At 44.4% G+C, this 12,019-nt stretch overlaps 2 protein-coding genes across 2 annotated transcripts; both read left to right on the plus strand.

Moving 5' to 3' along the window:
- The first annotated feature begins 1,606 nt into the window (after positions 1-1,606).
- On the plus strand, positions 1,607-7,228 carry LOC101130877 (zinc finger protein 763-like). The gene is given in 5 exon segments (XM_063701026.1): positions 1,607-3,674; positions 3,881-3,941; positions 4,628-5,397; positions 5,400-5,572; positions 5,574-7,228. Coding segments are annotated over 5 exon segments (1,275 nt in total). The 5' UTR covers positions 1,607-3,451; the 3' UTR covers positions 5,622-7,228.
- On the plus strand, positions 5,672-7,228 carry LOC134757659 (zinc finger protein 709-like). Its single transcript, XM_063701027.1, has one exon. The coding sequence runs from the start codon at positions 5,672-5,674 to the stop codon at positions 6,737-6,739; it is 1,068 nt and encodes a 355-aa protein (XP_063557097.1). The 3' UTR covers positions 6,740-7,228.
- Positions 7,229-12,019: the final 4,791 nt, after the last annotated feature.

Genomic DNA, 12,019 nt, shown 5'->3' on the forward strand with positions numbered 1-12,019 from the left:
AGTGAGAAACCTCGTTAATTTTTTTTTTTTTTAAGACTCACCTTGTTTGATTCTAGTTTTTGGCAGTTATGAGTAAGGCTGCTAAAAATGTTTGTGGGAGGACTTTTGTGTGAACATCAGTGTTCAGTTCATTTAGGTTAATATGTAGGATTGAGACTACTGAATCAGTAAGACCATGCTTATTTTCTTCAGAGCTCCACAGACTGTCTTCCAAATTGGCTGTAGAATTTTCCATTCACATCCCTAGTGAAGGAGAGTTCACTATCTCCAGCATTTGGAAGTGTCAGTGTTTGGGATTTAGGCTACCCCACCAGGTGTTTGCTGGTGCCTCATTGTTTTCTTTCTTTCTTTCTTTCTTTCTTTATTTCTTTCTTTCTCTCTCTCTTTCTTCCTTTTTTTTGTTTTTTGTTTTGTGTCTAGTTCTTGTTACCTAGGCTGGAGTGCAATGGCATGATTTCAGCTCACTGCTGCCTCTGCCTCCCAGGTTGAAGCAATTCTCCTGACTCAGCCTCCCAAGTAGCTGGGATTACAGGCGTGGTCCTCCACTCCTGGTGAATTTTTGTACTATTAGTAGAGATGACATTTTACCATGTTGGCCAGGGTGGTCTCAAATTTCTGACCTCAGGTGATCCACCCGCCTTGGCCTCCCAAAATGCTCAATTATAGGTGTGAGCCACTGCCCCTGGCCTGTTTTCATTTACTCTTTAATAACATGCAATGTTGAGCATCCCGTCATATGTCTGTTTGACATAATTACATTCTTTAGGGGGAGGTATAGTTGGAAATATTTTGCCTTTTTTTTGAGGGGGTGGGGTGTAATCTGGCTCTGTCGCCCAGGCTGGAGTGCGGGGGCATGATCTCAGCTCACTGCAACCTCCACCTCCCAGATTCAAACAATTCTCCCACCTCAGCCTCCCAGGTAACTGGGACTACAGGCACATGCCACCACACCTAGCTAATTTTTGTATTTTTAGTAGAGATGGAGTTACACCATGTTGGCCAGGCTGATCTTAAACTGCTGACCTCAAGTGATATGCCTGCCTCAGCCTTGCAAGGTGCTGGGATTACAGGCATGAGCCACCACACCCGGCTGCTACCATGATTGATTTTCATTACTTACTGTGAAACAAAACTTAAAACCTATCAGCTTAAGGAATTTTACATGTACAGTTGAGATAGTTGGAGAAATCTACATAAGTTCTCTAAGATGAATTCTATTGTGTTCTGCCTTTTGCAATTATCCTGATGTTTCTTGCATGTCATAGTACGGGCCAAGATGTTATTTTCTTTTTTTTTTTTTTTCGTTGAGACTGAGTGTTACTCTTGTTGCCCAGGCTGGAGTGCAATGGTGGAATTTCGGCTCACCACAACCTCTGCCTCCCGGGTTCAAGCGATTCTCCTGCCTCAGTTCTCCTGAGTAGCTGAGATAAAACGCATGTTTAGTAAAGATGGGGTTTCTCCATGTTGGTCAGGCTGGTCTCGAACTCCCAACCTCAGATGATTTCCGCCCCACCCACACCCCCCAAAGTTCTGGGATTACAGGTGTGAGCCACTGCGCCCGGCCAAGATGTTATTGTTTTTTTTTTTTTTTTTTTTGAGACGGAGTCTTACTCTGTCGCCCAGGCTAGTGGCGCCAGTGCAGTGGCGCAATCTCGGCTCACTGCAGTCTCCTCCTCCCGGGTTCAAGTGATTCTCCTGCCTCATCCTCCCGAGTAGCTGGGATTACAGGACCCCGCTACAGCACCCGGCTAATTGTTGTATTTTTTAGTAGAGATGGGGTTTCACCATCTTAGCCAGGCTTGTCTCAAACCCCTGACCTCATGATCCACCCGCCTCCACTTCCCAAAGTGCTGAGATTACAGGTGTGAGCCACCGCCCCAGCCAAGATGTTATTTTCTTTTTTTTTTTTTTTTTGAGACGGAGTCTTGCTCTGTTGCCCAGGCTGGAGTGCAGTGGCGCAATCTCGGCTCACTGCAAGTTCCGCTTCCTGGGTTCACGCCATTCTCCTGCCTCAGCCTCCCGAGCAGCTGAGACTACAGGCGCCCGCCACCGCGTCCAGCCAATTTTTCGTATTTTTAGTAGAGACGGGGTTTCACTGTGGTGTCGATCTCCTGACCTCGTGATCCGCCCTCCTCGGCCTACCAAAGTGTTGGGATTACAGGCATGAGCCACCGCACCCGGCCTTTAAGATGTTACTTTCTAAGACTAAATAATATCCCATTGTATGTGTATGCTTACTACATTTTGTTTATCCATTCAGTCATCAGTGGATATGTGGTTGGCTGCACTGCTCATTACTGCCACCCCAGGAAGGTTGTATAGTGGTTAAATCTATGCTTATTACGCCTGGATATATACACCTGGATATAAACTGGAGTTTCTTGTTTGCCCTCTTGTGTACTTACAGTGCCAGGTTTTTCTTAGGAATGTCCCATCTGCCCTTGTTATCAGCATCTATCTAGCTACACTCTGACAGGATAACTGCAAACTGAATGATTCCTGGGCATCATAATGGATGTTTCTTTCTACTTAGGTGTCTCCCCTCCTCTCTGCTTATATCTAGCGGGCCGGATTTGGGTGGTCCCTGGGGTGTGGGATTTCCCAGGGGCTCTCCCTCCTGCTCTTGGCTAGCTGTCTGCCTTCTCTAACAATGTCATCAAAGATTACACTTTGGGAACAGGCATTTTCAAGGATACACAGCCTCAGGACTGCTAATGTTAACATTTTTCTGCATATTAATTCACAGGACTCTATTATGACAGGTGCTACAGACCCACAGTTCAAAGAGACATTAGGGACAGCCCAGGCAGCTCCCTTTTCTCCCTAGATTCAGTGAATGCACACATTTTCCCAACCCACTGTGGCTTCATCCCTTGTTCAGTTCTAGCATCACAATTGCTTTATGAACCAGCTGAGCATGGTGGCACATGCCTGTGGTCTCAGCTACTCAGGAGGTTGAGTCATAAGAATTGCATGAACTCAGGAGGAAGAGGTTGTAGTGAGCCAATATCATGCCACTGCACTCCAGCCTGGGCAGCAGAACAAGACTCTGTCTCAAAAAAAAAAAAAAAAAAAAAAAAAAAAAAAAATTGCTGGCCGGGCGTGGTGGCTCATGCCTGTAATTTCAGCACTTTGGGAGGCCGAGGCTGGCAGATCACCTGAGATCGGGAGGTCAAGACCAGCCTGACCAACATGGAGAAACCCTGTCTCTACTAAAAATACAAAATTAGCCGGGTGTGGTGGCGCATGCCTGTAATCCCAGCTACTCGGGAGGCTGAGGCAGGAGAATCGCTTGAACCCCGGTCATGAGCCAAGATCGCATCATTACACTCCAGCCTGGGCAACAAGTTGTTGTTTTGAAAATCCATCTCAAAACAACAACAACAAAAATGCTTTATGGAAGAAAGTACAGAAAGCGAGAAAGGGATGTGATGACCAAAGCAGGGAATAAATGTTTGGAGTCCATGGCAACTTCTTGGGAATAGAGTCTAGGCCCCCAGTGCTGTCACTCTCACCCATCCTCCTCTACGCATGTGAGATGTTTCAGGACCCTGTGGCCTTTGAGGGTGTGGCTGTGAACTTCACCCAGGAGGAGTGGGCTTTGCTGGATATTTCCCAGAGGAAACTCTACAGGGAAGTGATGCTGGAAACTTTCAGGAACCTGACCTCTGTAGGTAAGGTTGACAATATTCCTTCCCTCAGTCCATTAGTGAACCAGTGTTTCTAGCTCATGGATGCTGTTGAGTCATTTGGAACATAGACAGGAAATACTTTGATGAATAAATGAGGCATGGCTGCAGTAAATCATAGACATAGAATCTAATATTTTTTTCACAGTTTTATATTGCTTCAGGACTATTTTTCTGTGTCTGTATTTTAGGGAAAAAGTGGAAAGACCAGAACATTGAATATGAGTACCAAAACCCCAGGAGAAACTTCAGGTAATTGGCACTTAAAGAGAAAGCAGTGTCTCTAGATGATTTTAGTATATGATAATATGTTGAAGAGAAGTAAAACAAAGAACTAAGTCCAGTATCAAATTCATTTCTTCTTAGAATATTTTCTCAAAATCATATATTTACATGTGACTAAGTCTGAGGGCTCACTCCTGTAATCCCAATCCTTTGAGAAGTGGAGATAGGAGGATAGCTTGAGGCCAGCAGTTCAAGAACAGCCTGGGCAACATAATGAGACCACAAATCAACAACAGCAAAAAATTAGCTGGGCATGTGGTATGCATTGTAGTCCTAGCTACTCAGGAGGCTGAGGCAGAAGGATCACTCGAGCCCCCAGGAGTTAAAGGCTGTGGTAAGCAATGATGATATCACTGTACTCCAGGATGGTCACAGGATGAGACCCTGACTCGAAAGAAAAATCACACAGAGTATTTAGTACTTGTAAAATAGTTTACATGGGAATAGTATTAAGCCCCTTATGAATATTTTTTTAAACAATAGGTATGACTATGTCACCTTGTAGAACATGTTGTCCATTTACCTTCAAACAATTCAGGCAGGGCAGAAAGCCTACACCTTGATGGACCGTGTTAAAAATGCAAGTGCAATACTTGTTGATTAATACAAAATTAGTCATAAACCCTTCATAATGTGCTTCTCACTTTTGACAGGAGTCTCATAGAAGGGAATGTCAATGAAATTAAAGATGACAGTCATTGTGGAGAAACTTTTACCCAGGTTCCAGATGACAGGCTGAACTTCCAGGAGAAGAAAGCTTCTCCTGAAGCAAAATCATGTGATAACTTTGTATGTGGAGAAGTTGGCATAGGTAACTCATCTTTTAATATGAACATCAGAGGTGACATTGGGCACAAGGCATACGAGTATCAGGACTATGCACCAAAGCCATATAAGTGTCAACAACCTAAGAAAGCCTTCAGATACCGTCCCTCCTTTAGAACACAAGAAAGGAATCACACCAGAGAGAAACCCTATGCTTGTAAAGAATGTGGAAAAACCTTTATTTCCCATTCAGGCATTCGAAGACGCATGGTAATGCACAGTGGGGATGGACCTTATAAATGTAAGTTTTGTGGGAAAGCCTTCCATTGTCTCAGATTATATCTTATCCATGAAAGAATTCACACTGGAGAGAAACCGTATGAATGCAAACAATGTGTTAAATCCTTTAGTTATTCTGCTACCCTTCGAATACATGAAAGAACTCACACTGGAGAAAAGCCTTATGAATGTCAGCAATGTGGGAAAGCATTCCATAGTTCCAGTTCCTTTCAAGCACATAAAATAACCCACACTGGGGGAAAGCCATATGAACGTAAACAATCTGGCAAATCCTTCAGTTGGTGTCATTCCTTTCAAATACATGAAAGAACTCACACTAGGGAGAAGCCCTATGAACGTAGCAAATGTAATAAAGCATTCATAGTCACAGATCCTATCTTAGACATAAAAGGAGTCACACGGGAGAGAAGCCTTATCAATGTAAGGAATGTAGAAAAGCATTCACGTATCCCAGTTCCCTTCGTAGACATGAAAGGACCCACTCTGAGAAAAAACCTTATGAATGTAAGCAGTATGGGAAAGCATTATCTTATTAAGTTTTCAAACACACCTAAGAATGCACTCTGGAGAAAGACCTTATAAATGTAAGATATGTGGGAAAGGCTTTTATTCTGCCAAGTCATTTCGAAGACATGAAAAAACTCACACTGGAGAGAAACCCTATAAATGCAAGCAATGTGGTAAAGCCTTCAATCTTTCCAGTTCCTTTCAATATCATGAAAGGACTCACACTGGAGAGAAACCCTATGAGTGTAAGCAATGTGGGAAAGCCTTCAGATGTGCCCCACACCTTTGAAGGCATGGTAGGACTCACACTGGAGAGAAACCCTATGAGTGTTAAGGAATGTGGGAAAGCCTTCAGATCTGCCTCACACCTTCAAATTCATGAAAGGACACAAACACACATAAGAATACACTCTGGAGAAAGACCTTATAAATGTAAGACATGTGGGAAAGGCTTTTATTCTCCCAAGTCATTTCAAAGACATGAAAAAACTCACACTGGAGAGAAACCCTATGAATGCAAGCAATGTGGTGAAGCCTTCAGTAGTTCCAGTTCCTTTCGGTACCATGAAAGGACTCACACTGGAGAGAAACCCTATGAGTGTAAGCAATGTGGGAAAGCCTTCAGATCTGCCTCAATCCTTCAAATGCATGCTGGGACTCACCCTGAAGAGAAGCCCTACGAGTGTAAGCAATGTGGGAAAGCCTTCAGATCTGCCCCGCACCTTCGAATGCATGGTAGAACTCACACTGGAGAGAAACCCTATAAGTGTAAGGAATGTGGGAAAGCCTTCAGATCTGCCAAGAACCTTCGAATTCATGAAAGGACACAAACACACGTAAGAATGCACTCTGTAGAAAGACCTTATAAATGTAAGATATGTGGGAAAGGCTTTTATTCTGCCAAGTCATTTCAAATATATGAAAAATCTTACACTGGAGAGAAACCCTATGAGTGTAAGCAATGTGGGAAAGCCTTTGTTTCTTTCACTTCTTTTCGATATCATGAAAGGACTCACACTGGGGAGAAACCCTATGAGTGTAAGCAATGTGGGCAAGCCTTTGTTTCTTTCACTTCTTTTCGATATCATGAAAGGACTCACATTGGAGAGAAACCCTATGAGTGTAAGCAATGTGGAAAAACCTTCAGATCTACCTCACACCTTCGAAAGCATGGTAGAACTCACACTGGATAGAAACCAAGGCAGGCCAAAGCAGGTGAATCACCTCAGGTCAGGAGTTCAAGACTGGCCTGATCAATGTGATGAAACCCCTGTCTCTACTAAAAATACAAAAATTGGCCAGGCGTGGTGGCCTGCTTCTGTAATCCTAGCTAGTTGGGAGGCTGGCACAGGATAATTGCTTGAATCTGGGGGGCAGAGGTTGCAGTGAGCCAAGACTGTGCCATTGCACTCCAGCCTGGGCAACAGGAGCAAAACTCTGTCTCCAAAAAAAAAAAAAAAAAAGACTTGGCCTTGTGATGAGGGGATGCCAGCTCTAGACTCCTGGAGCTGTTTTTGCCTTATTCTCTAAAGACTAAAATATTTCATAAAATGTATGGGCGCTGTTTACCAGAAAGTACCTTGGTTAAAACATAGAAATTCATTTATGCCTTATAAAGCTATTTTTTTCAGGTTGGTTTAGTGAGTCACAGGAAGCTAATAAATTTGCGTAAATTGTCTAAATACAGCCTTTTCTTTCTCTGATAATGTGCTGTTGATACTAACTTGTCAACAGCCTGCTTATTTCAGCCATGTAAAGTTAACGGCAACATGGAAAAGTCACTTTTATATGTTATGCAATGGCATGGAAAAATTCATTTTCATTAAGGTTCCAATGAAGCTGCTCTTCAGAAATGCTTACTTAAAACTCCCTAAGGTCAAAGTCCAGGCATCACAGGATGCAGCATCAATCACTGACCAAACCCTGTCTGTGTGTGGAGATGACATACCCAGTCCCAGGTAATGTATCCACATCAGTGAAGGGTGGAATCATTGATTGTCAGATCACACAGCATGACTCACAGCAGGGAAGACAGGGCAGTGACAGAGGTGGGGGCACCTGAGCAGGTACGGTGGCTCACACCTGTAATCTTAGCACTTTGGGAGGCCAAGGAGAGTGGATCACTTGAGGTCAGGAGTTCAAGACCAGCCTGGCCAACATCGTGAAACCTTAAGAAATAGATAAATTAGCTGGGCATCGTGATGTATCCCTGTAATCCCAGATACTCAGGAGGCTGAGGCAGGAGAATCGCTTGAGCCTGGGAGGTGGTTGTTACACTGAACTGAGATCACACCATTGCACTCTCCAACCTAGTTGACAGAGCGAGACTCTGTCTCAGAATGAAAAAAACAAGAGTTGGGTGCACCTGAATCCAACCCCTGCCTTATCCTCCCTTGAAGGCCAAATACACCCTGACACTTTTAACCAAACAGTAGAAACAACACCATCCACTTGACCCCAAATGTGACTTTCCACAGGATGCAAGCACAGTGTTGGAATGGCCAATGACAGTGACAATGAAAGTGCAGGGTGAGGGTGATGAACAGGACACACTGGAGAGCCTGACATTGGCCTAGACTATGGAGGTGTCTTGATGCTTCACAAAGAGCCCAAGGAGCAACCCAAAGAGACACTGGAGCACAGGCCCAAAGGGTGTTCGTATGCCAGGAAGGCCACTAATTTTAGAAGGCAGTGATGGTGCCTGTTTGAGTCCGGATGCTTTATAACTTCTGCTTTTCTGCATCTGCTTAGACAAAGAAATCTGCAGTTTTTGAGTTTCAGTATTTAGAAGTAAGTTATTTTAGCAATCTACACACTTGTGGTTTATTCTGAGCTAACTTCAGACACACAGCTACAGATAGGGACTATCACGAGTATTTCCAAGGCTAAAAGTCTTCATGAAGTCAGTGGGACCCTCTCATGGGAGGGTTTTAAGACCCACAATCAAAAAGGTGGGGAAACATTAGAGTGGAAGGAGGGCAGCAGGTCAGGGGCCTTCCCCAGAAGTCTAACACACCCAACATTATTACCCTGGATGAAAACCAATACATATCATAACACCACACACACTTTTCAATGTTTCACAGACGAAACATATTCAAAGCTAAGCTTCCAGAATTCCACTTTACACAATAAGGTTTTAATATCACTCTGTGTTGATGTTAGGCAATTACTAAATAGCATTTTCTGGTTATCTATGGAAAATACCTTGATTTCTGGGATATGAAAATGCTCATTTTTAGATATGCTTGTTTTTGAACTTTTTTTAATAAAATAAGGTGAGAAAACAGGAAAAAAATTTTCAGATCAAGGAACTTAGGCGAATTAATAGGAGAAAAGTCATACAAATTTATTTAACATGTATATATGGGAGCCTTCAGAATGAAGACCCACCCAACAATAAGACAAAAAAGCTTACATACCATTCTGAGGCCAGGAAAAATGCAGACTTGGCATGGCCAAAAAAATTCCAGGTTTGGTGGGGAAGTCATTTTTAATGGCAAGACAGATTATGCTAAAGGAAAGGAAGAAGCTTGGCTAGCAAAGGAGACCTTGTTATGTAGATGAAGGCTCCCTCAGAGAGAATAGGTGGGAAATGCTGCTTTTCAGACTTTTATTTAGAATTTTAAGTAATAGAGTCAGGATTATGCTGTGTTGCCCAGGCTGTTCTCTAATTCTTTGTCTCAAGCAGTCCTCACAGCTCAGTCTCCCAAAGTGCTAGGATTCCAGGCATGAGCCACCATGTCCAGACAGGGTTTGTCCCCTTGTAAAGAATTATTCATTGCTGGGCACAGTGATTCACAGTGACGTCTGCCTGGCATCTGCCTGTAAAGGAAGCATGGCTCCAGCATCTGCTCAGCTTCTGGTGAAGGCCTCAGGAAGCTTTCAATCATAGCGGAAGGTGAACGGGGAGCAGGCAGTCACATGGCGAAAGCAGGAGTGAGACAGAGAGAGTGGTGTAGGAAGGTGCAGCTCACTAGAACTCACTGATTATCACGAAGACAGCAACAAGCCATGAAAGAAACAAGCCATAGGTCCCCCTGACCCAAACAACTCCCATCAGGACTCACCTCCAATGCTGGGGATTGCAGTTCCTCATGACATTGGGTGGGAACATACATTCAAACTATCACATGACAATATTACTTCCCTCAGTTTATTAAAGAACAAGTGTTTCTAGCTCTTCAGTGCTGTTCAGTGATTTGGAATATGGGCAGGGAAAACTTGGATAAATCAGGCATGGCTGCAGTGAGCCATGAACATAGAATCTAATAATTTTTAAACTAATTTTATAATAGCTGGGCATGGTGGCTCATGCCTGTAGTTCCAGCACTTTGAGAGGCCAAGGTGGGTGGATGACTTGAACCCAGGAGTCTGAGAACAGCCTGGGCAACATGGTGAAACCCTATCTCTACAAACTTTTTAGCCAGGATGGCGACATGCACCTGTAATCCCAGCTACTTGAGAGGCTGCAGTAGGAGAATCACCTGAACCCAAGAGGTTGAGGCTGCAGTGAGCTGTGATCATGCCATTGCATTCCAGCCTGGGTGATAGAGTGAGACCCTCATCTCCAAAAAAAACCCCATAATTTTATAATCAGGACTATTTTTTATGGATCTGTATTTTAAGAAAAAAATGGAAAGACCAGATCATTGAAGATCAGTACAAAAATCTCAGGAAGAATCTAAGGTAATTTTCCCTCACAAGATAAAGCATTCTCTCTCTAGAAAATCTTATACTGCCTGAAAATGTTTTGGTTTTTTTGGAGACAAGAGTTTCACTCTTGTTGCCCAGACTGGAGTGCAATGGCTCAATCACGGCTCATCGCAACCTCTGCCTCCCAGGTTCAAGTGATTCTCCTGCCTCAGCCTCCCAAGTAGCTGGGATTACAGGCACCCACCACCACGTCTGGCTAACTTTGAATTTTTAGTAGAGATGGGGTTACTCCATGTTGGTCAGGCTGGTCTCAAACTCCTGTCCTAAGGTGATCCGCCTGGCTTGGCCTCCCAAAGTGCTGCAATTACAGGCGTGAGCCATTGTGCCCGGCTGAAAATGTTTAAAATATGCAAATAAAAGAAATAAGACCAGCATCACATTTATTTACTCTTAGAAAATTTTCTCTAAAAACGTAATATTTAAATGTGACATAGGCTAGGCACAGTGGCTCACACCTCTACTCCCAGCCGTTTGGGAGACCAAAGCCAGATGATTGCTTGAGGCTAGGAGTGAGACCAGCCAAGGCAACATGGTGATACATCACCTCATTAACAGAAAATGTTAGCTGCGCATGGTGGCACTTGCCTGTAGTTCCTGCTACTTGGGAGGCTGAGGCAGGAGGATGGCTTGAGCCCAGGAATTCCAAGCTACCATGAACCATGCTCAATTAGACCCCTGCCTTATCACAAGGACAGACGGCTTTCTGTATCCTAAGGTTCTTGCCTTGGTATACTGTAAGAATTGTATCACACGTGGGCTTGGAGAATGAGTGCACGTTTTTTCTTTTTTTTTTTTTTTTGAGAAAGGGTCTCACTCTTGTCGCCTAGGCTGGAGTGCAGTGGCCTGATCTCGGCTCACTGCAACCTCCACCTCCCAGGTTCAAGTGATTCTCCTGCCTCAGCCTCCTGAGTAGCTGGGATTACAGGCACCCGCCACCACGCCCAGCTAATTTTTGTACTTTTAGTAGAGATGGGGTTTTGTCATGTTGGCCAGGATGGTCTGCAACTCCTGACCTCAGGTTATCCACCCATCTACACCTCCCAAAATGCTGGGATTACAGACGTGAGCCAATGCGCCCGGCCGAAAATGCGAACTTTCCACTTTGGGTACTACCATTTTGGCGGGCATCAGATCCATGCCCGAGCTCTGTGGGCGCTGCTGCCTCTCTCCACCTCAGGCACCACATCCCAGGAGCCCCAGTCCCACTGCCTGGCTTGTGCTTTAGAACAGCTGCTGCTGCAGGGCCCTCAGCTGCCACTACCAAGTTGCGATTTAGAAGTCTTTTAATGCATTTAAATATCTTAGAATTTGTCTTCCCCACTTTATACACACAATCATGAGGAGAACAGGGACTCTATTGGTGTCTTATTCACACAGTGGGATTGAGGGTGTTTGTCTCATGAAACTGATCAATGAAGTGAGAAACAGCTAAATAACCTGCAGGGGGGCAGCAGAGCCTGAGGCCAGTGTGGAGCCTGCAAAGGAAGGGAAAGGGAGTTCCTTGGGGGCTTCCGGGGCTCCCCGCCTTCCCCTGCAGGTGGCCTCCAGCTGCCCAGAACAGCTGCAGAGAGTGTGGATTCTGAGAAGCTGCAGGGCCCTGGAAAGCAGGAGACCCACGTGCAGGTGCGCTTAGGAGGTTCCATCCTTTCTGAGGTTGCCCTTCTGGAGCCTGGGGCCATTTTCTGGGAAGTGTTTTGGTTTTGACATGTATAGGGTCGCTGGGGTCAGAATGTAATTGTTACATATGAAGAAAATCT

The sequence above is a fragment of the Gorilla gorilla genome, chromosome 20, assembly GCF_029281585.2.
Source record: "Gorilla gorilla gorilla isolate KB3781 chromosome 20, NHGRI_mGorGor1-v2.1_pri, whole genome shotgun sequence".
In the NCBI taxonomy this organism is placed as follows: domain Eukaryota; kingdom Metazoa; phylum Chordata; class Mammalia; order Primates; family Hominidae; genus Gorilla; species Gorilla gorilla.

Bases quoted from the DNA above. Each gene is read 5' to 3' on its own strand.
- LOC134757659 (XM_063701027.1), top strand. From the start codon at position 5,672: ATGAAAAAACTCACACTGGAGAGAAACCCTATAAATGCAAGCAATGTG.